The sequence below is a fragment of the Branchiostoma lanceolatum genome, chromosome 3 (assembly GCF_035083965.1).
Source record: "Branchiostoma lanceolatum isolate klBraLanc5 chromosome 3, klBraLanc5.hap2, whole genome shotgun sequence".
Taxonomy (NCBI): domain Eukaryota; kingdom Metazoa; phylum Chordata; class Leptocardii; order Amphioxiformes; family Branchiostomatidae; genus Branchiostoma; species Branchiostoma lanceolatum.
The window spans coordinates 5,497,819-5,523,603 of NC_089724.1; the positions used below are offsets into that span (position 1 = coordinate 5,497,819).

The 25,785-nt window shown below is 40.3% G+C and overlaps 1 protein-coding gene across 7 annotated transcripts; it reads left to right on the plus strand.

Moving 5' to 3' along the window:
* Positions 1-40: 40 nt before the first annotated feature.
* On the plus strand, positions 41-23,979 carry LOC136429833 (clathrin interactor 1-like). Of its 7 annotated transcripts, none has more exons than XM_066419852.1 (15): positions 41-158; positions 886-1,087; positions 2,791-2,929; positions 4,923-5,072; positions 7,179-7,193; positions 10,047-10,179; positions 11,962-12,036; positions 14,348-14,579; positions 15,211-15,403; positions 16,249-16,335; positions 16,893-16,938; positions 17,350-17,479; positions 19,803-19,946; positions 20,942-21,071; positions 21,259-23,979. In XM_066419852.1, exons 1-15 carry the CDS (start codon positions 127-129, stop codon positions 21,630-21,632), a joined length of 2,082 nt encoding a protein of 693 aa, XP_066275949.1. In that variant the 5' UTR covers positions 41-126; the 3' UTR covers positions 21,633-23,979. The 7 variants fall into 7 exon arrangements, with proteins under 7 accessions (XP_066275949.1, XP_066275950.1, XP_066275955.1 ...); XM_066419853.1 differs by having other exon boundaries at positions 20,945-21,071; XM_066419858.1 differs by lacking the exon at positions 19,803-19,946.
* Positions 23,980-25,785: the final 1,806 nt, after the last annotated feature.

Consider the following 25,785-nt stretch of genomic DNA (forward strand, 5'->3'; position numbering starts at 1 on the left):
CATTTTAGCTAGACATCGGCCATTTTCTTGGTGACACGTCTGCAATCCGACTAAATCCGCAGGAATCTACCCACATCTTACCTTTCTGAGATTCTAAACCAGCCACAAAGTGTCCCATCTATCAAGATGTGGAAGATTCGAGAAATCACGGACAAAGTGTAAGTGGATTTTCGCGTTTTTTTCGGGACGTTTGTATAAGGGGGAGGGGTTCTTTACCGGAAGCTACGTGATCGTATACATGTAGATAGGTGTTGACTTCCGCGTCAGCGATTTACAGCATTTCTCACTTCTTTCTTTACATTTTACTTTCCATGTTGCTCCCATTTTGTCTAAAGGTACTTCTGGCTTAATTGTTTACATGGGCAATGTCTGTTTGTGTAAAAATTTACCTCTTGTGACTCATTTATTTTGACAACCGGTCGCCCCCCCCCCATAAAATATAATAATTATGAAAACGGGAATAAGTTGGATTGAGGAGATGATTTGATCTTAAAGGTGTGTATGATTTCATGCGAGATATCTAGAGAAATCACCGAAATCATATTTATCGTGCTAATGTGTATTAATTCGTTGTAGTTTTGAAATATGATTTTATATGACAAAGGGACAGGGACCTTGATGTATCTGTCAAAAAAGTGTCACAACTTGTCAAGTTAAGGTACATTGTTTGTACATTTTGACCTTGAAGAATAGTTTTTCAAATCTGACTAAACAAAAAAAATGAAAACCGAATTGTGTGGCATCGTGTGGCGCAATCGGTCGGATGTTTCGCCCAGAACCGAGAGGTCCTGGGTTCGAAACCACGGCTATGCCCCGATGTTGTGCCCTTGGGAAAGGCACTTAACACGACTCTCTGACAAAACTCTTCCTTCCTTCCTTATTTAGCACCAACGTGGTGATGAACTACTCGGAGGTGGAAGCGAAGGTCCGAGAAGCGACCAACGACGACGAGTGGGGCCCCCACGGTACGCTGATGTCCGAGATCGCCAAGTACACGTTTACGTACGAACATTTCCCCGAGGTCATGGGCATGCTGTGGAAAAGAATGTTGACAGACCCAAAGAAAAACTGGAGGAGACCATACAAGGTACATGTAGAGATACTGTAAATACAGAAATGTTCGCGGTGGTTTCATGTTTGCGTTTTCCGCGGTGAACTCTTTACCATGAACTTAAAACCACTGCGAAAAGCCAAATGTGTGACTGAAGCGCTACTGTTGTTTCAAATGCGAACTCAAAACCACCGTGAATCCTCCATTTTTTCCCTACCGCGAAATTAAAACCCTGCAAACATGTCTGCATTTACAGTAGTATACTTTGACCCTGTTCACACTAAAAAAACAAACCCAAAGTGATTTAAAGTTTACAAATTAAACATCGAATCCGATTAAAATGACCCAATCCAAATTGATTTTTGCAGTGTGAACAGCAAAATGGATTATTCGCGATGGTTCTCAGTTCGCGATTGAAACAAGAGGGTAGGCGGACAGAAGACAGACTAAACACTTCCGTGGTGGTTTTAAATTATCGGTAAAGAGGTCACCGCGAAAAAATTAAACCACCGTGAAAATTCCAACATTTACAGTATTACTTAAAATGAATGTGAAAAACTGGCATAAAAAAGAGAAAGACCTTGATGCTGTGCCAATTCTGTCACCTGGCAAAGTGTGAGTAGTTAATCTGTGCCAGATGTTTATATTGGGTCTATTTGTGGACCAGAGTCCACTAGGTAGTCTAACGTAAAAACAAGACTGAAGCCTATTTGCCAGCAGTGATCTCTGAATTGCTGTCATTTCATCACAGGACGGAATGTTGGTGCTGCGGACAGTCAGCAATGCCGTCTCCCTCGATTGACCAAAATCAAAACTAATGACGTTTTTATCAGGTCCACAGAACTCCATACTTTTTCAGAGGGGTACAATTTTGGAAGCCTCCCAAGATTCCTCGTGCCTTGGGTACGCAGCATCGAGCTTTACTCCTTCAACCTGAAGGGATGAAGAACAATTTAGAGCTGTAGACTGAGAGCCCAGTGCGAGAATATTGGCGTCAGTGTGGCGCAACGGTTAGAGCGTTGGAATCAGAACCAATAGGGCCCAGGTTCGATGCTCACCATGCCCCCACGTTGTGCCCTTGGGAAAGGCACTTTACACAACCTTCCATGGCATTGGAGTGAAGCCCACGGAGGCTAATCTGTCTTAAAGTTTGCCAAAAACACACTACAGATTTGGTGCGCCAACATGTAGCACATTTGCCACCAAGAACCATACAGGAAAAACAAAGCGAGAGAATATGATGATGATCTAATCCATTTCTTTTCTGACGTTGAGTTGAGTTTATTGAGATACCCTTTAGCCCCTCTAGGGGGCTAATCTTCCAGGGCTCATAAACACTACATGTGCATCACAAAGTACATACATACACACATAAGTACATATTTCATCATCATCATATCGGGCAGCTTGCCCGGACTAGGGTTGCTCTTTCCCTCTAGGCAACACGGTCCGCCATAAGTTGGTCTAGATGTTCAGACCTCGCTCCTACATCCCCAGTACATATTTACATACAGGTAAAAGCAGGTAGAATTGAAGAAAAGGCTTGGTTGAGGTCAGAGGTCAGAACCATCAGTCGACACTGTCACATATCTGGAAATGAAATATACCTGCAAATTATTACAATTGCTACCTATTTACAAATCAAACTATCAATCCATCATCAAGTTAAAACCATTACGTCGCATACAATTGATCACCGAATTTCTTGAAGTGTCTAACATCCGATACACGTTCCACAGTCGCTACTGCTGCTGTCGTACCTGGTGAGGAACGGTTCGGAGCGGGTGGTGACCAGCGCCAGAGAACACATCTACGACCTGCGCCAGCTGGAGGACTACACCTTCAAGGACGAGCTGGGCAGAGACCAAGGGATAAATGGTACGTTCTCTCCAATGCAAAATATGTCAGCACAGATTCCAGGGCTCCAGATTCATTTTTGATACTGTAAATGCAGAAATGTTCGCGGTGGTTTTATGTTCTCGGTGAAAACCACCACAAAAAGCCGTTCCATTGTGTGACTGTAGTGGCTGCTGCTATTGTTTCAAACACGAACTCAAAACCACCACGAACACTCCATTTTCTTCCTACTGTGAAATTAAATCCCTGCAAACATTTCTGCATTTACACTAATACACATGTAGGTGCACCTAACCCATACAGGGGTTTTTCTACAAAAATTAAATAAGGGGGAGCACACACAGGTGAGGGAGCGAATTCTATGTATTTATGGAAGAATCAATTGCTGAGTGAAGGCTGTATGCTGGATATTTAGCTAAAATCTGAATTCAACAAGGGGGCACTGGGCTGAAACAAGAGGGTGCGGCGCTCCTCTTTCCTGATTTAGATGAACCCCTGCTATACATGTAGGTTTTGGTGCACAGAAAAAATTTTGGGTGCACAACATGAAATAGATTAACACAAATTCTATAGCTAACTTCAAGTTCAATACTTTAAACAATTAATACAACAAAGGTTCTTTAATTTTTTCTCACACTTGAATGCCAAGAGAATGTTGTATAGTAGTGTACAATTGTACCTTAAGTTAACATATATTACCCTACATGAATATTAGATACAACGATGCACCCATCAAAGTTTAAGTTCACAGCTCCAATTGTGGGTGCAGAAATTTGCATTTGCATACAGTATTTTTAGTCCTAGAATCTAGATACACATATGTTTGATAACATATGTATCACTAACCTATTTTCTATTTACATGTATTACTTAGGTAATGTTGCAAATTAGTTCAATTGACTTCTTGTGAAGCAAGAGTTCCACGACCTCATATCTCCATGAACAATTCTATTCATGCAAATGACTTACACATTTGCATAATATATGCTTGGTCATCAACACCTTTATCTAACTTACACATGTTGCAATATTGCCAGTCCTATAATTTTCCAATTAGATGAATTATGGTGTTTTAACATTAATTATGCAAATTAGGAATTTATTTGCATAATTGCTATCTGTTGATGCTCCACTTTTCATAAACTACATATGTTACATGTATTTGAGTCTGATAATGAAAAACACTGCAGATATAGATTTTCCTCATTAGCTATGCAAATTAAGGCACAATTAGCATAATTTGCACTACATGATGTATATCTCTGTCTAAGCTACCTGCATACTAAGTATCATATTGACAGTCCTATAATTTTCCAATTAGATGAGATATGGTGTTTTGCATTAATTATGCAAATTAGGAATTTATTTGCATAATTGTATCTGTTGATGATCCACTTTCCATAAACTACATACGTTACATGTATTTGAGTCTCATAATGGAAAACACTGCAAATATAGATTTTCCTCATTAGCTATGCAAATTAAGTCCCAATTAGCATAATTTGCACTTCATTGTTTATATCTCTAAGCTACCTGCATACTAAATATCATGGAAATCCGTTGTTCCTTTGTTCAGTTATTCTCCTTAGAAGATTTTCACAAAAACGCCCCTGCAGTTTCAGAGGAAGCTGCTAGGGGGCCTAAACCAACACCACTTCTTAATTACATCACAAGCTATCTGCCACCCAAAAATCAAGACCACAGCACGTCCAGGTCAAAAGATACAAAAAAGTTCTGCTGCAGTACCAAGGTCACATACCAGGGGGCCCAAAATGGACCTTGAACTTCGGCTTCACAACACCTGCCCACATACCAAATATCATCGTAATCCATCAAGAGGTTCCTGAGTTATGCTGACTACAGTAGTGCGGAAACACAGACAGACAGACAGACAGACAAACAAACAGACACACCCAAAACTACATCTCCATTTTTCTTGGAGATAACAAACTCACAATAGCACCTCTAGGTGGACAATAATCTCTAATATAAACCTCTCTCATATATTATCCAGTTCGTCAGAAAACCAAAGATTTGATCGACTTCATCCAAGACGACGAAAGACTCCGCGGGGAAAGGAAAAAAGCCAAGAAGACGAAGGACAAGTACATCGGCATGTCCAGCGACACGTTCGATGGAGGCAGCAGCAGCAGCAGCAGATACAGTAAGTTTTGGGGTCTCATGCAGATGTTAACTTTTTTTAACCTTCTCCCTGCTGAGGTCGGCTATTGGCACCGAATTTGTATTGGTTACAGGTCCCTCGGATAGGACGTTAAATTGAGGTCCCGTGTTTGGGGAGAGCCACACCCCGCGCAGGTAAAAGAACCCACCACACCTTTCAAAAAAGAGTAGGGGCATGCCCCGTTGTGCGATGGTCCAAATCCTTCTGTCTGGAGTTTGTGATTCACTACAAATCACCCGGATGGAGGCCTGGCAAACCTCCGTCTCGTATCAGCCATACGGTGATTTACACCATTCACCCGGACGGGAGAACTGGCGCGTCCCTGTCTTGTATCAGCCAACGAAAGGGTATGTCACCCCGTAAGGGGCCGTATAACCCCGATGATGCACGTCGCACGTAAACACATCGACTACCTACCTACAGGTCAGGCAGCAGGGAAAAGGTTAAACGCTTAAACCCAGAGCTGTCTCCAGGACCCATCCTTCTGTCTTGGAACGAAAATTTGCTTGTGGGGACAGAAAAAAAATTCACCAAAAAATCTGAACTTAATGAGATGACATTGATGAAAATGTATTTTCATCAGCTTATGACAGATTTAACAACAGAAATTAGCAATGAGAGGAACGGAACAAGGAGAGGGACTGAAAAGAATTGAAAGCTGGAGACAGCCCTGCTTATTAGACCATATTACAAATCCAATGGGAAAGAGATGGGAACATTGCATATTTTCATGTGTAAATTCTATCCCCTTTTCACAGCATCCTGCCCAATCACTTCACATCCACACCCTTATAATATATATGCCTCTTACCCCTCTTTCATAGAAAACCCTGAATGGTATTGTCCTTCATGAAAACGATTTAAAGAAACTACAAGTTTAACACTCTACAATGAATGTTGATCATGTAATAGATTTGAATATTCGTTCCTTGAGTCAGTAGAATTTGTCCATAGCAGTGAGGAAAGATAATGTATTAAGGAGAGATAATGATTTTTTGTGTGTAGACAGTAAAAGAACATGGGTATTCAACATTACAGTAGATGTACATGTAGATAATTATTCTTAGAAGTTAGATGGGAATAACAGTATTCCTTTTCTCTAAGCTTACTTTCTAGTAATAGAGAGGCATAAAGCAGATCTAGAATAAGCTTGTGTATGTAGAGTGAAGCTCCTTTGTAGAGTATGTCACAGACACAGACATGAACATCTAAAACCACTCTCAGAAAGTTCGCAAATCTCAAGTTTCTTTACCGTGATTTTATTTTATTTCTTTTTGATTCTGGAGTATGGAAAATGTTTTCCTTAGCAGAGCTTCTTTTTCTTGTGTTATTGTCCAAATGCATTCTGACTTGCAACTAATACTCACTCAATCAGCCTGTTATTCATCTAATACTAGCTCCAGTTTGCTCTTCCGATTGCTTCTTTTGTCCAATAGCCTGGCACCCATTGAGTGAGAAACGTTTGATTGGTACATTGTATTTGATTATTATTATTATATTTGCCTAAAGTAGAGGCAAAAGCTGTGGTCCGACCTACACAGTCCTTGTAACAGCATATTAACGGGGTTCAAACGCGTATTCAGAAGTTTGATTCCCGTTACACTTCTGACTCTGAGAAATATTTGATTCCTGAAATAATGAAGGACGTAAGGACCAAAATGTTTTAATTACTGTATGCAGAAATGTTTGCGGTGGTTTTATGTTTGCGGTCTTCACGGTGAACTCCTTGAAACTTTTTGCCCACCAATGACTGTAGCGCTACTATTGTTTCAAATGTGAACTTAAAAAAACACCGCGAACAACACTCAATTTTCGCCTTAATGGCAATAAAAACCACATGAACTTAAATGCATTTACAGTAAGATGGGTGCCAGACTATCCTAGGAAAAAGCGTTAAGAGGAGCAAACCATGGATGCAGGATGGATTCCAGGCTACACTTGCTATCAAACTAATGATGTTTCCTGTGCTCTTTTGCACATTAACTTGGTGTGTTGGATTACTGCTGTGTTTCTCACTGATTTTGTTTGTGCACTGATATCTGTGATCTGCCTGATTTTTGCTCCTTTTCTCTCCACTCTTTCTCACAGAGCGGAGCCCCGATGGTAGGACCTGGTTCTTTATACATTCTTCTGCTGTTTTCACTTCACACAAGCAAGGTTTAGTCTTAAACTGATGCACATTGATATTAACTGTAGATGTAGTATTGGCTTTAGAGATGTCTATGTCATGACCGGGGTACAGATTGCATTATGGCTGAATCGCTTATTCTACTGGTAGAGATCGCGATTGGAATCTCGATCTTTAGACAGAGATGACTTTCAGGATATACTACTAGGAATGCGTTAGTAAGGGTGGCCTCCAATTCATAAATCCTAAATTTCAAGTCAATCCATTGATCTTAAGTTACATGAGTCAAAGTTGAAAAGTTCTGACTGTCTTTTAAGGGAGTATAAAGGATATTGATTGATTGTGATTGATTATCTTCAAATTTACAGACTCCAATTGGGATCTCTACCTGTATAATCAGCAATTCTGCCAGATTGCAATGTCTGCACCCTTGCTACAGTTTCTTGTAACAGCATTTTGCATTCATCCTTTGGAGGGGGTGTTATGCCATTGGTCTCATCTACATGTATTTTCCTAATACATCACTGGATGCTAGTATTAAGAATTTCTATTATCAATACAGTCTTATGTCAGTGTGCATCATGTTAAAGTGGGAATATAAGTCTGTCCTACAGTCAGTCAATAGTAGGTTGTAGGTTTGTATGAATAATTACAGTGTATGAGCAAAACTTTAGAATGCACAGGGCAAACAAAAACCATAAAAGTACTTCTTTTGGATACCCATGACTTAATATCTCTTGCATATGATAACAAGTATGCTGCATATATATAGGAAGTACACGATACAGGAATTTGTTTTGTAATGGCCCAAACAGGGATTGATTAAAAGATAGTGGTCCAGGTGGGATATGGTTTTCTAACCTGTGCTTATCCACATGGGTTAGTTTCCACTGTCTGGCGTCTTTCATGTGTGACAAGAAACTGGGATGCCTTAAAGTCGGCATTGTACAAGTAATTACTTCTTTTTACCTCGGAAAAATCCACAATCTCTTTTAGCCTTGTCACTTGAAGCAGTTCACAAAAACATGTATTGTATTGTAGTGAGTGCTAAGTAACAGGTATGGTCTTTGTACAACGTGTTTGGTCAAAAGGTCCTGTTCAAACAGTCTTATATTTTTCAGTCGGCATGACACTGTACTATGTTAACAGTCGTGTTTGACCAAGTGGGTCCTGTTTTTTCTTTATATTGGAGTATTGTGCCTCTGTACAGTACTTTTCTTCTTATTTCTGGAAAAAAAATATCCTAGTACTGTCTAGATTGCAAAATTGTTGACAGGATGATGATTTATTAGAATTCGGAACATAAGACATCCGGTTGGCTGCCCTGGAGTAGTTTTACCTGGTGTGATCAGGATTGGTAAACCCCGTGCATTGTTGTGTGGTAACATCACACAGCCAGATCTGCATAGCTTCATGCACCCCTGTCACCTCCGACTGTCCTACACAAACAAAACCCACCCTTATTGCGTACACTGTCCTGGGCTTTGTTCGTCTTCAACTCGTGGCGTGAAAAAAGGTAGCTCACTCCACGCGTAGTCCAAGAAATCATGATGAACATAGGTAGACATAAGCAAGGGTACTGTCCTGTACTCTTAGGTGAGTTCATTTTACTTGCAACTGTGTATATATACTGTGGACTTGTGTTAACAAGAAGCATTAGTAGTGGTCTGTTTAACAATGAATGAGGTAGTGACTCTAGTCTTAGCTAAGTATGTGTCTCAGACTGTAGTTACTCGGTAGGTATATTTAGCCCTACGTTGTATAGTCTCCACAATAAGGTTTGTTTAATTTATATACATTGTATGTGTGTCTATAAAACCTGTCTTTTGAGTCTGTTATATCCGGTTCAATGAATACGTGGCTTGTCCAGCGATTAGCACATGTCTAGTCTAGTTTGAGGGGACACATGCCATGTGCCTTTTTCCTGAGCCCTAAATTTGAAACACACGTATTTGTTTAAACTCAGAGCCCTGCCGTTTATTTGGGATTGTTGAAGAGTATATATAATATAGTCTAGACTGCTAAGAAAGATATACAGTCTTCTGTATTTGTTCTAGTGTTTTTGGCTCTTGTCTATTGGCGGTCATGGTCTGCTAGTGGTCAGGTATGATGGCTAGAAGTAGCCAGTGCCAAGTACTCACAGACAGACAGGCAAACATCAGATCTAGAATGATTGTTTAAAAGACTGTTTCCAGCTATTTGAAGTACATTCGCGGGGAATTTTGGAGTTCTACCAACAATTCATACAAGAATCATAATGATGTATCAGAGGTCCAAGAAACAATGGTTTGTATCAACCAAACCTTGGAAAATTTCTTTGTTCGAAGACCACACCTGGTCCAGTTTAACTTCTTGGCTCTCACTAGTCTCAGATTTTTTTGAGAAAGAAGACTGCATGATCCATTCATTATATGAAATAACCCCAAAATATTGACATTTTTAAGCAACTTCTTAAGAAAGTCCTTGTCTTTTGTTTTTTCCCTTTATTAATGCATCACAGACTGACAATTCATTGTTTGAAATGTTAACCAGCTTGGCATGTTGACTTTGTAGCTCCTTTGGTAGTACTCACAGGATACATTGTAGCTGTTTCTTTTTTGGCGATGCCTCAGGGGCGGAGGCATTTTTTACAGTACTGCGATCAATCTGAGTTTATTTAGAAAATTGATCGAATGCATCCCTTATAGAAATAAAACAAAAATTCCCTTCTGCTCCATTAATTTCCTCCGAAAATCTGTGAACCAAGAAAGTAAATTGCTGTGGCCCAAGACACCTTGGAATGTATGTAGCCTTCAGTGTTCACCTGTGAGCTTTATCGTCTTCCCCAGGTGACAAGTACGACCCCGAGCCGCGCAACCTAAGTGCCATGAAGGAGTACGATGATGAGATCGAGAGACAGAACCGCACGCGGCCCAAGTTTAGCCTCCCAGCCCGCATCTTCGAAGACTCGCCAGCAGGAAGGTATGGTAACTTTCAGTATTTTTTGGCAATGCCTCGGGTGGAGGCCTTTATTACTATTGCTTTGCTTACAATACTGTTTAATACATCATGCACTGAATATGTCACAGTCATATTCCTCAGAATGCAGCACTTTTTCCTCAAAATGGAAAGAAGGTTGTTTGAACTAAAGTTAATTTTTTTCCTCAATACTCACGATTATGAACTCTTTTCCTTCCTGACTTAGAGGATTGTGTTTTCTGTTCTGTAAAGCGTGTCATACATATATTGATATATGTATTGTATGTGCTAAAGACGGCAACAGAAAACACTTCCAGTTAAGAAGTCTTAGACCAGATGCATGAAAAATCTACCTCCAGTCCTTGCCTTTTATATATATATATATAAAAAAAGAGACTCGGACCCAGGAAACATGAAATTAAGGCATTTTTCATAGTTCCACATTTTCCTTCTCTAAGTATATAATAGCCAGATGAAAACAGCGCTCTAGCCTACACTATATTGTTTTGGTTTGTTATGATTGGGACTTTTCTCAATACAACTAAAAACCAAGGTTGTGATGAGAAAAGTCAACCGTTTCAGTGTTGTAAATGTCCCTGAACTAGCCTAGAGCGCTGGTTAGTTACTGTAAATCTTCAGACTTTCGCAGTGAAGTCTTTCAGTGTTGTAGATGTTCCCAAACTAGCCTAGAGCGCTGGTTAGTTACTGTAAGTCTTCAAGTTCAAGCTTTTGCGGTGGTTTTCCCGATGATCTTTCCACTGCAAATTTATGACACTGCAAATATGCATTTCCAACGTATTACCGTTTACAGTACATTCTTGACTTGACATTCTACAGTACATTCAAAGCACCACAAAAACCTCCCTCACCCTCCTACTACCGCAAAATAAAACCATTGCAAAAGTAAATGAATTTACTGCAGGCTTTTAGCTAGGATTTATAGACGGGGTCCAAAAATGGGGTGGGTGGGTGCTTTGATAGGGGGGGTTAGGTGTGTTCTAGTCTTATCATACTTTTAGCAGAACTAAAAACTGCCGGTTCCCTCTCTGTCTCCCAATGGGCTCTATGGATTAACAATAACCTGCATGTCAATCAGTTTCATGCTGTCCCAGTGTCTGGTAGGACTAAAAAAAGCAACAATAACACAGTAACATGTGTATGTAGAATATAACCTCCTTGGTAATTACCAGGGAAACAGGGGGTCCTCTGTGCGCCCGAGGGCGTCCAATTTCCTTGTTGTTTTAGTATCATGCGTCCAAATGACGCATGGACCCATGCCTAGCTAAAAGCCTGATTTACGGTAAGCCGAACTTGAGCTCGTTGGAGATAGCACGTCACCGGAACGTACTGCGCCTGCGCGAAATCTTCTATGTAATGTGCATAGGGCTTCAGAAAAACGTACCATTTAAGGTCGTGTTCGCATATTTAAGGATAATATCCCGTCTATAGTTTCCAAATATAGTTTCGAAAAAGATATCTTATGCAACGGGAAAAATTATGATGCAACGTTTACCAAACATCCAACAGAAACCTAGGTTTTCTGTTGTTTTCTGTTGGATGTTTGGTAAACGTTGCATCATAATTTTTCCCGTTGCATAAGATATCTTTTTCGAAACTATATTTGGAAACTATAGACGGGATATTATCCTTAAATATGCGAACACGACCTTAAATGGTACGTTTTTCTGAAGCCCTATGCACATTACATAGAAGATTTCGCGCAGGCGCAGTATGTACGTTCCGGTGACGTGCTGAGTGAGATGTGGTTTCCGCTCTCCCCCACAGCGTAGGAGAGTCGGACGAGGATGAGGGTTATGCAGATGAGCCCGCGAACAGAAAAGGAAAGAAATGGCAAAAAGAGTGAGCAAATCTGTAGACACCCTTGCCTAGTAACTAGAATGGCTTGGATCTGCTCTCTTTGCTATTACTGTTAGGTGGGTATCTCACTGGATTGGACAAGGAAACTGCTCAAATTTGCAAATTTTTTGCTATTTTCCCTTGCGGTCAAACTGCTGTAAGATACTTAGGTAAAATAAGTGACCTCTACAAACAAAATGGCTGTGCTTGGAATGTCACATTCTCAGTTTCAGCTCCGAATCAGATACAAATTTATTTGAAATTGCAGTGTTGGCAATGCCACTGAATCGAACATAACTGTACAATCATGATTTAGAGTCATCTGAAAGGGATTTGCAGTGATCGTGCTCATTTGCGCCATTTTGCCTATGGCAAATTTTTGAAATATTAAAATGATTTGCAATTTCAGGCGACAAATTAATGCGGATTGGCGCCACTTTGCAAATGCCGTTTTCAATTTGACGCAGTTTGACGCAGTCCAGCCAGATACCTGCTTTTTTAGGGGTGGCTTGTTTTGTCTTGATGGCCTCCATAAGCACTGCCCTATATCTTAAGTCTTTCTGGTGCATGTGTAAAATGTAAAAATGGAAGCAATTCTGCCTTTAACAAAACTTCTTTCTTTTCAAGGGCTGTGATCATTTTTAGAAGGCTTCTTCATGACTAATATTTTGAGTCTAGATGATTCTGGACATACGTACCTACACGTACAGTACAGTACATGCACTGTGTCTGTCTGTATGCCATCTAACGACAAGTACCAAGTGTGTGTTAACTCCTGAAAAGTCTTACAGAAACAAGACTTGTTTAAGACACAAATCAGGGTTCTCTCCAATGTTCGTCGATACATTAGGATGTTTGTATTAGGTCCTGAACGTCTAAAAAAAAATATCCACAAAATTGAAATAGATCTACAAAAAAATTCCCCTAAAAATGTGCGTAATAACGTTTCAAAGAGTCAAAACTTCCCAGATTCTTTGCACGTTTGGTCCTTTGCTCTGTCAACTCAAACCAAGATTAGAATTTTAAGCTTGAGTGAGCCCTGATTTAAATGGACATTTTTCAAAAGTCTGTCGTTAGACATGCATGCATACATTGAATCTCAGTGTTAATTGTAACGTGCTTACAGTTACACTGCTCTCTCTTATAGCACCTATTACTGACCATACGTTCTTGGCTCTGTGTGACATATGCATGTTCTCTCCTGGTGCGTGGGCTTTGTTATAGGTGGTACAAATAGAGCTGTGTACCTAAACAAATTTTAGGTACAGGTATGGGTACACATGTTTAGGTACAGGTCTGGACCTGAACCTGTACCTAAACTACTTGTTCGAAAAATGCTAGATTTTTAATAAGGACAAAAGCATGTTTGAATAGGTAAAAACATAATATTTCATTGTGCTAGGTATTATTTTTATGAAAACACAGATGAAAATTTGACTCCAGCCATGCAAATGTGTTTTCTGTGCTTTAGAGTGGCTTTAGTGCACTGCCACAGTAATTTCATAGTAATTTTATCTGTCAAAGTGGCCATCCCCTGAGTCAGGTCCAGTACCGATACAGCAGGGTCAGGTATTTTGGACCAGTACCTAATTGATTGTACCCGGTACTGTATCGGTACAGTGTACCGGTACACAGCTCTAGGTACAAATGTATTTTTCCTGCTCATCATTTTGTCCAGTCAAGTTCATGTTCAAGAAAGCCTTATTCAAGGATGACATTTCCAACTGACTGCCCAAAAATCTCCTCTTGCTACATGTTGCACGCCTGATATTGCCTTTCATCTACAAATTTAGACAGATTTTGCGTCTGTTTTAGTGTTCGGCTTCATTCAGCTTATTGCTGTCTTCAGCATACCAATGTATAGTCATGTTGAGTAAGGCTGCATTAATGACTGATGCAACCCTTACCTAGGCCACATCAATTTAATTTCATGGTTCTCTATTTCTTTTCTAGAAAGAAAATAGATAAAAGATTCTTTCAGGATGAGAAGTGTTAATATTTTGGCTCAAACAGTTGAAGCGAGTACTTCCCAGTTGATACAGAGTTTCCATTCTGCGATGGATAAAAAGTTGAGAAGTCATATTTTGTTCAAAATGTTAAACAATCTGGTATACTGATTTTGACTCCTGTTGTAGCATTTTGTTCCATCTCAGGATCTTCCTAGTTTTACTTCAACCCACCGTTCTATTGTTTCCCTAAAAAGATCGAAGAACCTAGAAATTAAGGTGTTGTGGCCTAAGGGTTCATGCATGTACGTCCTCTATGTACAAGTGTTATATCATCTTCTTTAACTGCATCTCTTTGGTAACCATAGCAACGGCGGCGGCAGCGGCAGCGGCGGGGTTAGTGGTGGCGACGAAGACGCGGAAGAAGCCTACAGTGACAGCGAGGACAGGGGGAGTAACTCGTTCAAAGACGAAGAGACGTACGAATCCCACGAAACAACGATGACGACGAGAAAAGAGCGCGTAACCAAGAGGACGTCGAGAGGCAAAATCGACCTGGGGGCCGCAGCCTCGTACGGGAAAACTGCAGGGAGAACAGAGGTAAGGCCACACCAATTTGATTGTCTGTATTTTATTTATTTTTGAAAAGTAATCCTGAAAAGGAAGATCAATGTGAAAACTGTAAATCTGAAGGGAAAGTCTGATCCTTGGGACACATTTCTGGGCTTGAAATACTGAATGCATAAATACACTTTTTTGCACCTGAAATACAAGACTGTGGGTACACTCGTGCACCTACATGTAGATATTTGTGTAACGTACATTAGCGTACTGTTTACGTAAGTACATGTATGTAGTATCGTGCATCAGTGCACCTAAAGAGAGTGGATATACAAAATGAACTCAGATGCAAATTCGGACAAGTTCCATTATGGACCTCCTAGTGTCTCTCTATGGTACTGCAGCAGACCTTCCGGTTTTCATATCTCTTGTTTGTGACACGCTATCGTCATGGTTTTTTGATGGATGGCCCAGTCTTTCACAAAGACTGGTGTTGTACAGTGAAAATTTGGGTAATTCCAATTTTTGTGTTGGAATTTACAGTTAAAACTTGTTTTAGAAAGATATCACTTTTGCTTGGTTTGGGCCCCCTAGCAACCTTTTTGGAAATGCAGAGGCAGATTTTGTTTTAAGACTTTGATTGTTAACTTGTCAAACCTTACCCAAACAGGAGGCTAATGTACCAACAAACGCTGTTGCAGCGAAGCCTAAGAACGATCTTGATCTTCTTGTTGACACTGCTCCGCCCGTCATGCAACCAACCAGTCCTGCTAACTCATCGTCGGGTTTCGCCAACTTCGCGGACTTCAACTCCGCGCCCGCAAACGACGGCATTGACCCCCGTGGAAGGACCGTCTCTCAAGGTAAGAAAATGCCTTTCCCACATGAAATGGCTGAATACAACAGTTTCATCACATTGGTACTGTAAATGCAGAAATGTTTGCGTTAAAGAAAATGTTTGCGGTGAACTTTTTACCGCAAACTTAAAACCACCACGAAAAGCCGTTCCATTGTGTGACTGAAGTGCTACTATTGTTTCAAACGCTCTCAAAACCACTGGGAGCACTCTATTTTCTTCTTACCGCGAAATTAAATCCCCGCAAAGATTTCTGCATTTACAGTAAGTCGCCTGATAGCTAAATTCTTAGTACACAGCCAAGTGAACTGGGATATTATAAACTCAGTCATGTTTGGGACCACATTTTTCACACTGCAGTAGCGACACCTAGCTGCAGTGCGCAGTAGAGCAAGTCAGTATTGCCCCGAGAAAGGTGACAGACGGTCAATGAAACGTAAGCTAGATAGAAAATCTTGGTTATCCGGCTGAATATATTGTGTTAGATATGTAGGTAGCAAAAGATTTACAACAGCTCGTAACATTTGGGAGGGGCTTTTCTACTAATGTGTTGTGGAAAGTCACATCTCTCATATTTGTCCCATTTAGAACAAAGTGTACATCAAAATTTAATGATTAGGGGCAGAGGTTTTTTGGTAAGACAAAAATAGCTTAGAGCTATGAGCCATTAAAGATGTTATTTTCAAGCACTTAAACTTTGTTTTTTTCCAGTATTTTGTTAATTTGCAGCAAGATCTGTACATGTGTGGTTAAAAAAAAAGGACAAACACAGAAACCATTGCATCTCACCTACATATAGTTGTCACACTGCCTAATTTGAAGCATTTTGCTTGCCTGTCTCGCCCATGCCAGATCAAGGCTCACAGGCGTTGTTAGATCTTGGTGCGCCGGCGTCGAGTCAGTACACTCCATTCACCTCCGCCACTTTCCCCACCTTGTGTAGGTACCACCGTAACATACTACTACATGTACATGTCACTGTGGTGGTGCTACTAACTGTGGTGGTGCTGTGATGTCATAGTATACATGTACACCTAACTTGTGTCATTGTCCATCAAAGAGCTTTACTTGTGTTTTGCAGATTTCTGCTTGTTTGTGTTCTGAATAGACAAATTTGAACAGCACAAACTGATGTCGTCATACAGTGTATTTTACTCACAGACTGTCTATGTAATAGCCCATGTCTATTAAGAATAGAAATTCTGCGTTCGAACGACATTCCCTGAACCCTGACCGGTGTCAAGGAGCCAGGTGTGCCACAGGCATTCACTTCCTGCAGATGCCGTCAGACATTTCCAGATATTGCTATACGTTCAAATTCGTCTTTGTATCCTTATTCTGTATGCAAATAGGACTGATTAACTGTCTGTGCTTTAAAGTTTACATTTACATGTACATTACATTACATTACAACACCAAGAACCAATGACCCCTACCTTGTACTATGTCACAACTTATTTTGATTTTTTATTTCCGTTGTATTTACTGTTTTCCAGCATCTCAGGGCAGTGATTTTGGTGCATTCCAAGCAGTTCCGCAAAGGTAGGAAGGTTTTGTTTGTTGGGTGTCTTACAAATAAGAGCTATTATTGTAACAAAGATCTCCCCGTGAGTGCTATAGAATCGTAGGTGCATCACAAAACATGTATACACAGATATCTCATCATGACATTGTAGTTTTATAATAAATGGGGGATAGGTAGCAAATTGCTATTTTAGTTATTTTTACTCTATGACTCTGCTTCGCCATCTGAATCAAATTCCGTGGATCCTAGGGCCCGATTTCGATCCTAGGGCCCGAGTTCGATCCTAGGGGTCGACACCAGCTCGGACATGTTGTAAGGGATTGCATTCATCATTTCGGATGGTGATGTAAAGCCAGCGGCCCCGTGTATGAGGGAGCACTCAGTGCTGCTATTTTCTTTTAATTTTCTCTTATGTTTTTGTATGGCAGTCCTCCAGAGCAGTCCTACGCCGCATTCCAGTCCACAGAGTTCTCCACCACCACGTCTACCAACATGGCGGCAGCCAACGTGAGCAACCAGGCTCTGCTGGGGGCCATGATCGCGCCACAGCCCATGCAGGTACATTTTAGCGCTCAGGTTAACTGCAAGTCTTCACTTGGAAGTTCCTCTGTGCTGGTAGAAGTCATTGTGAATCAAAGTTTGTGGGGTCGTGTGGCGTAATGGCAGGGTTTTGGGCCCAGAACCCAAGTGTCCCGGGTTCGAATCCCCTGACGCCACCGATCTTGTGCCCTTGGGAAAAAGGTACTTTACACAACTTCTAAAATCAAACATTTGTGGCGTCAGGGAGGCGCAATGGTTAGAGCGTTGGACTCAGAACCAATAGGTCCCGGGTTCGATACTCACCATACCTTGACGTTGTTCCCTTGGGAAAGGCAGTTTACACGACCTTCCCTGGCGATGGAGTGATGCCCACCAAGCCTCTTCGGCTGATCTGTCAAAAAGTGTGCAAAAAAACACAGTACGGATTCGGTTGCCGATGTGCCAACATCTAGCACATTTGCCACTAAGAACCGTTGAATTTTCCACAAAAATTGGACTTCAATCCACTGCTTCTGTCAATCTGTGACGTCATGTTATGCAGATGGTGACTTGCGACCAGTGGATCTTAACTTGCAACATCTGGGCTCTACAACCATCCCTCAACAGAGACTGGGGGCGTCATTGACTTTCTGCAAAATATGATCCACTGCTCACCGAGTCACGTGTTCTATCTGCATAGTGCATGTGACGTCACAGAAGTAGTGGATTGCTCATTCCTTGACAAAGACTGATAAGTCGAAAATTTGGGTAAAGTCCAATTTTTGTGTTAGCAATTCCAGTTCAGCTTTGCTATACAACCCCAAGTCTTAGTTGTCTGTCAATAGGTTGGTAAGTTTTTTGGAGGTCAAGTGCTTTGAATATACATGACGAAACTTTCCAACATATTGGCAACTTGTCAGCTGTCTTTTTCTGCCCTTCATTAACTCCTTGTCTCTGTTCATGTCCATATACATATACATGTACATGTAGCCTTCTCTCATCATATTGCTGTAGTTTTTTACAATGTTCGTGTGTATATGTATCGTGGCATGTGTTTTTGTCCTACCTTAAGTTTGTTGTTGGCATATAGATCTGTATATTTTCAGTATTATGTGTTTTGTGATGTTTTTTCCAGACCTGTACAACTGATACATTAATATGTTAAGGTAACGAATATATGTATGTGATTTTGATATGCTGTCATTTTCTGTCTATTCTTCCAACACACCAGTCCATGTATATAAACAGGGAAGAAAGAAAGGGTTGCTTCTTACTACTTGAAATACTGTATTCTGTGATCATAGCCACTAACCACTAATTAAGACTTACCACCTACCACACTACCAAGTCCCTGTCACACAAACGCTAATAATAATGAAAATTAATAAAGCTATTCTCATACTCTTCAACACTAACAATTATCAATATTAATCAGCTTCCTTCTGGGACCTCATTTTCCGTGGAACGCTTAACCCATGCACACTCTGTACATTGCTAAACCTCAAAGAATATTGCTAACTTCAATATATTCACAAGCAATTAATATCAACTGCACTACCTCAACTGTCTGCTAAGGGTTTAAGGTTTCTACAATGTATCCTTATTTAATTGTTCAGACGTTCACTAGCTTTCTGGTAGTACATGTACATACACCTATCTTGCCAGCAAAATTCCTGTCAATCATTTCCCCAACTTGATCAACATTGAGACACCACCCGTTAAAACTTTCATTTTCAAACGCCCACTTCGAATTCTTTCCTTTCACAACCATTTACATGCAGTTTGCATGCACGATAGTCTCTACTCGTACTTTCTATCCATTCTCTATCTTCCTATTTACCCATACACTCATTGTACATTGTACCTCTTGTTTATTATATTTTGTAAAACTCCTGTGTTGTCTGCTTGATTTTTTTTCTCTTGCCAGCTTCTGTTCTCTCTTTACAGTTCTTTTTTACGCGCACACAACAGTTCCTAGTTTTTACATCAACTCTTTGTATCTACACCCTTTCTTTTGAAAGTTGTTTTTAGCTCTAGTTTTCTTTTGGTTCCTTGTTTACTTTTACGTAGTTGCACTACATGAGGTTTTTACATCACCTCTGTCTTCTTTCTTTTGAAAGTTGTTTTTAGCTCTAGTTTTCTTTTGGTTCCTTGTTTACTTTTACGTAGTTGCACTACATGAGGTTTTTACATCACCTCTGTCTTCTTTCTTTTGAAAGTTGTTTTTAGCTCTTGTTTTCTTTTGGTTCCTTGTCTACCTTAAGTAGTTGCACTTCATGAGGTTTTTACATCACCTCTGTCTTCTTTCTTTTGAAAGTTGTTTTTAGCTCTAGTTTCTTTTTTGTTGTTTACTTTTACGTAGATGATGCAGCCAATGGGGGGCCAGCCCCTGCAGCCTCAATCCGCCCTCCAGCCCATGAGTCAGCCCCAGTTCCCATCTCTTAACCCCCAGCTGCCTCCTAGTTCTGTTCCTGCTACCTCTGCCGCCGAGGCAGGCACTCCACAGGTAGTGCAGTTTCCTCCACTGTTTTCGGTTAAAATCAACGGATAGGACGTTAAATGGAGGTCCCGTGTTTGAGGAGAGCCATACCTTGAGCACGTAAAAGAACCCACCACATCTTTCGGAAAAGAGTAGGGGCATGCCCCGGTGTGAGTGGCTCAAAACGTTCCGGTCTAAATGGGGTAGGGAATTTCCCGAGCAGCCTTCGTAACCCCTGCTTCTTCTAATGGGTCAGTGAAGTCATGCTTGTCTTGAGCATTGATGTTTCTGGCCTAGGGTGAAGAGATGCTGCCACAGTAACAATTGAGCCGCATTTCTTCGTAAATCGATGGCAACATCAGGCTCTGATGAATTGATTAGAAAAAAAAAAAACGATTTTGATTCAGGGACCTTCTGGCTGAAAATTTGGCTGAAGGTTCCTGACAGTGTGACGTCAACTTAATCGTTTTGAGTGCAAGAATGGTTTTCAAAATCAAGGCATACAGGAAAAAAAACGGTTGCATACAAGGACAAGCAAAGAGTGCAACATCTGCAACCTGGAAGAGTTATAATAGGTTGTGCAAAAACAAATATGATCTTAAGGTGCATATAAATGTGAAACGGTAAATAGAGTCTAAGGTTGAACTTGGTGTTTGTGTTCTTAGAATGGTTTATTAGCACTTGTTTATGTATTCAGTCAGGGCTGTCTCCATGTCCCGTCCCTCTCTCCCAAGATGGAAATTTGCTTGTAAAAAGGGGCAAAAATCTCACCATGTCCAAAGAATCTGAACTTCATGTCATTGACATGAAATTGATGACAATGTGTTCTCGTAAACGTAGAATGACAGACTTAACCAAAAATGACAACATGGACTCCCAAGCAACCAGTGGGACAAGAAAAAGTCAAAGCCTGAGACAGCCCTGTGTACAATACAAGTATTTCAGATCTAACATTCCCAGACAGTTTGTGGTTTTCCATGTCCCTTTCTCAGCCAGCCTTACAGCATGTCTGTTGTCCCTAGCAGCCGGTCGCCCGACTGTGGGCCAACACTAACGTCAACATTAACCTGGACAACCTGAGCCCCGGACGGCAGCCGGAGAGACCGGCCCAGCCCAGTATGAACCAGCTGGCTGGACAGAACCCTATGGGTGGTAAGGAAACTTCCTACCTACGTACGTGTTTGTTTTCATGTGTTTACGTCTATGGCACCCCCCCCCCCCCCGTCTCTGTTGAGGGATGGTTGTAAAGCCCGGATGTAGATGGTTGTATAGCCCGGATGTAGATGGACTCCTTAATCCCTCTTGCAAAAAAGTCTGATTGCCTTGTTTGCCTCCACAGGGATGCCAGTGGGCATGACGTCCCCACAACAGATGATGAGCCCGACCAGCCCCATGGGAGGCATGCCCGCCAACATGGCCGCCATGCAGCTGGGCGGCAACCCGCAGATGATGAATCCCATGATGCAGCAGCAAATGGGCATGCAGCAGCCCATGATGGGCATGCAGGGCCAGATGGGAATGCAGCCAGGAATGGGGATGGGCATGCAAGGCACCATGGGAATGCAGCCGGGGATGCAGCAGGGAATGGGGATGCAGGGCACCATGGGAATGCAGCCGGGGATGGGGATGGGCGGAGGAATGGGCGCAGTACAGAACCCGATGCAACAGAGACAAGACAAAGCATTCGCTGCCTTTGGGAACTTTGGGAAATGATGTAACAACAACGGGCAAAAATAGAACATTTCAGAGACATTTTCAGTCACGTTTTTCTTATCTCTCTGTACTACTAGAGTAGATTTAAGGTATTGGGCTCGGAAAGAAAATCTGGTAAAAAATTCCCAGAGCAGATTATAGCGTGCCAATGTCAGGTAAGAAGGCAGACTTTACTTGGATTGGAAGAATTTCATAAGAACAGAAAGAAAATGCAACAGACCTTTGATTTAACTATTTCCAATGCATGGATGACCCTTAAATTGTGCAAAAGGGATAGTTTTCCTTTAGGGTCCAAACAAAAAAGAACAGTATTGCAGACTTCCCTATGTGAAATTACAACCTGACAAAGTTTAGATTCTCACTCTGTGCTGCCAGAGCAATGGCTTCTTTTTGGTGATGCCTCTGTGGTGGAGCCTTTTAAACAGCAATTGTAAATCATCCCTCTTATCTCACATCTTCCTGCCGCAACAGCTGTCGAGCAACTACAGCTTTGTAAGCGCAAGGAAATATTTTGTAGCTCCATGTTTTGTTACATTGTTAGCAAGCAGTGCATCAGGTGCCTGCATTAGGCCATACCAATTTATTTTCTTGGTCTCAGACATTTTTCTTAATTAGAAAATGTTGCAAGATGGTACATGAAAACAGAAGGTTAGAAGGAAAACTTGCTAGATTATGTCAAGCTGTATCACGGTACAGACTCTGTTGTCATCAACCAGTACAGCATTGTTTCCTTTTTAAATCTGAGAGCCAACAAATTAAATTGGTGTGGCCTTCGTTCAGAAAAAGGGAGAAATTCATTGGGTAGTCTTCTCTAGATGCTGAGGAAGATTGTGGATAAAGTTCTTGATTTGGATTAGTGTTGAGGTTTGAATGATTCATACAATGTATGGAGAAACTTGCGACATGCCCACAGTATTGTTGAACTCTGATAATAGCAGTACCAATTAGGAATTAGCATGTGGCTGTTTTAAATACTTGTAATTACAGAAAATATTGTATATATTCAAAGTTATGTACCTGTACAGTCAATCTTGGTAATCGTTCCATGGTCAATGATAATGATGTTAAAGTAAGGAAAAGTCACATTGTAGTGTAGACAAGCAGATCTATTTTTCACCTGTCTCTTTTGTAGCTAGTGTTTGCTAATTCTTGCACATTCCAGAAACAACTCTTTAGGGGTAGTCTCAAAACTTCATGTGCAGGTTCCATACAGAATCAGTTTTTTAAGTGACAGTTTTGATTGAAACCGAACTGCAGTGGTGTTAGGAAAATCTGGATATACATGTAGTGAGTGTCACATGTTCTGCTGGTATACATGTATTATTTGGTGTGTGTGCTTGGAAACCGCACTTAGCCTCTTGTTGGTGAGTGCACAAGCTACAAATTCCCCACTTCGATCATCTATCTATTTACTATCGCATGAGAGGAACAAAAGTTCTCTGCTAAAACTACTTGTACCTGCAGGTTGGGAATTCAAAGTTGGAAGTAGTTGTCTCTTTGACTTAGCAGTATGAGTCTCTTCTTAGTTTCAGCCAAAAAAAACAGGAATGTCTGCTCATGGTAAGGTTTTTCTTGAGTACTGTAAGTTGCACATGTTGGCTACGATTTGAAGAACAAAGCAGACGATGTATTAGACAATGTTTTAATGTTGCGGACAATGCAATAATGTCTTTCTAGTGATTATGTTGTTCATCGTCCTGAAAATTTACAAACTTGTAGGACCTATTGATGACAATAGACCAATCCCATAGCCCCGCCCACCTGTCAAAATGTAGAAAGGAAAGAAACACAGAAATGCAAATATTTGACAGACATGTAGCCACTCTCATTGATCGAATTGCTAATAGCCATTCTCTCATTGGTTGAACTTCTAATTGTGATAGACAGTCGGGATCCGTCTATTAGAGGTATGACACAGTGTTTATGCATTTTGTAGTTTTAACTGCATTTGGTTGAGAGGGTCATACTTGAAATGAAAAAATTTCCATCTTTGGACACAGAACTTGATAAAAATACAATATCATAACTTAAGACTGACATGAACATATACTGATGGACAAACTGCTTCAGTGTTTGCTATGTTTTTATCATGTGTGTTCAGGAATGAACTGTGCAATTTGGGCATGTCTTTTCCAGCTACACATATCAGGATTTCTGTCTACAACGTAGCGTAGATTCTAAACACCTCACGAGTGAATTCAAGGTTAATTTTTTGTGTGATGTTACAATCAAAATGTATGCAAGACAGTACGATTACATTAAACTGCCAGAAAAATACCATACTTTTTTTGTCTACGTTCCAATGCTAATTCTCTGTTCTGAATAAATATGAAGATTTTATATACAAGGTGTCGACTGTCGAGTGTGTGTTTTTTCTCATGCAAACCAAGGTTTTTGTCTTGATTATCAAAGACTTCTGAATATTTCTAGATAAATGCTTGCATTCTTTTAATCTATTCTTAACGTTAAGTGACAGCACTGAAAAGTTGTAACTTAAGTGTACATTGGTTTTATACTGTCACTTATTACTAATCAAAGACTTCATTTGGCTAGTTTTACTTTTGTATGGTGAAAATTAAGATTTTCAAAGCTCCTGTCCAGGAATATATAATATAGGGAAATTCATTATTTCGGCAAATGTTTTCAAATATCAACAAACAAAGTCTGTCAAGTTCTAGATATTGACAACCCCTTTCTTATGGCTTCTTCCCAGCACTAGGGCATGATACATTGTAGGTAGAAAGAAAAACACCAAAGACGCTTAGTACTAGTTATCACTATTCAGGGCTCGAGATACTGTCATGTTTTGCCTGCAATGTGGAAAATATTTCGGCAAATATGTAACAATATCCATGCATGGTAATGTTACATGCACTTTTGCATTTCATGATATTAACCACCCAATTTTTCCAACATGCAAAATTGTAGCTTGCTTTTATCTTAAGATGAGGTCAGAAGTTTTCCTCAGCAAATTGCACATGGGTACAGTGTATTTTGAGCCCCAACTTTTTATTACAATTTCCGATTCTTAAGTAAAACAAGGTGTTTACAAGACTTTATCAGTGAAATACTTAATGCACATGGCTTAGAATAATCATACACCATATTTTGCACTGGAAAATTGCCTACAATCGTTAACAATCGGATATATGTGATTGTCGATTCATACAAATATCACACTTTCCTTCATAGAAAATCTGTTAAGCTTGGATTTTTCCAAAATATACAAATAATTTCATGTTCCAATTCATTTACGCTTTGATATTAATAGTCACTGACTGATACATCTCCACCTTTTCATTATATTACCATTTTCCACATTAATCTATGCAGTTGAGCAACATTTTGTTACTGATTGCAAAAGCATACTACAAATGGCTTAAACATTAAATGGCAGCCCTTACAGTTAATGAAAAAGCTTATTAATAATCTATGTACTGCTTCCATTATCTAGACCATGTGTTACACCTTAGCCCTTACATAAAATGTTGGTTTGAAAACTACTTGGCACCTAACAGTATTTTCACATATCAATTTTGAAATTTCACTTTGAATGGCACAGAGGCATACATGTAGGCAAGGCAGGCTTAAATGATGATATGCAAAGCCAAATATGAAAGTTGATTTCTGGCCAATGTTGCAGCACTCTCCTATCCTTCATTTCTGCATCTTTTCATTTGAGTCAAAAATATCTAATATCATCTCCTAAAATCATCTACATATGAATATATATTCAATTACTATTAAAAATCTTTCTACACTATTTGGTATTTGCACTCACACAGCTATGGCATGGGTAATATGTGAGCAAAACTTATGGCCATCAATCTTAATGCCTCTCTTCAGAGCTTAAATGTCAAATTCTATTACTGCAAAATCTTTAAAAAAGTAATACAACAAAGGTTTTAATACTTTCTGACACTTGTGTACAATAGTACCTTAAAAACATAAGTAACCTTGCACATTAAGGTGCAATAGTGCACCCACAGTCAACAGCTCCAATTTTGGGTAAACAAAAGTGTGCATGTACCCAGATTTTCAGCTCTTGAAACACCCTATTGCAACATAAAGTTCAATGCCAAAGCAGCATATCAGCATGGAAAACATATGATTCATTTCACAAATCTGCATCTTGCAACAAATAAAAAAATAG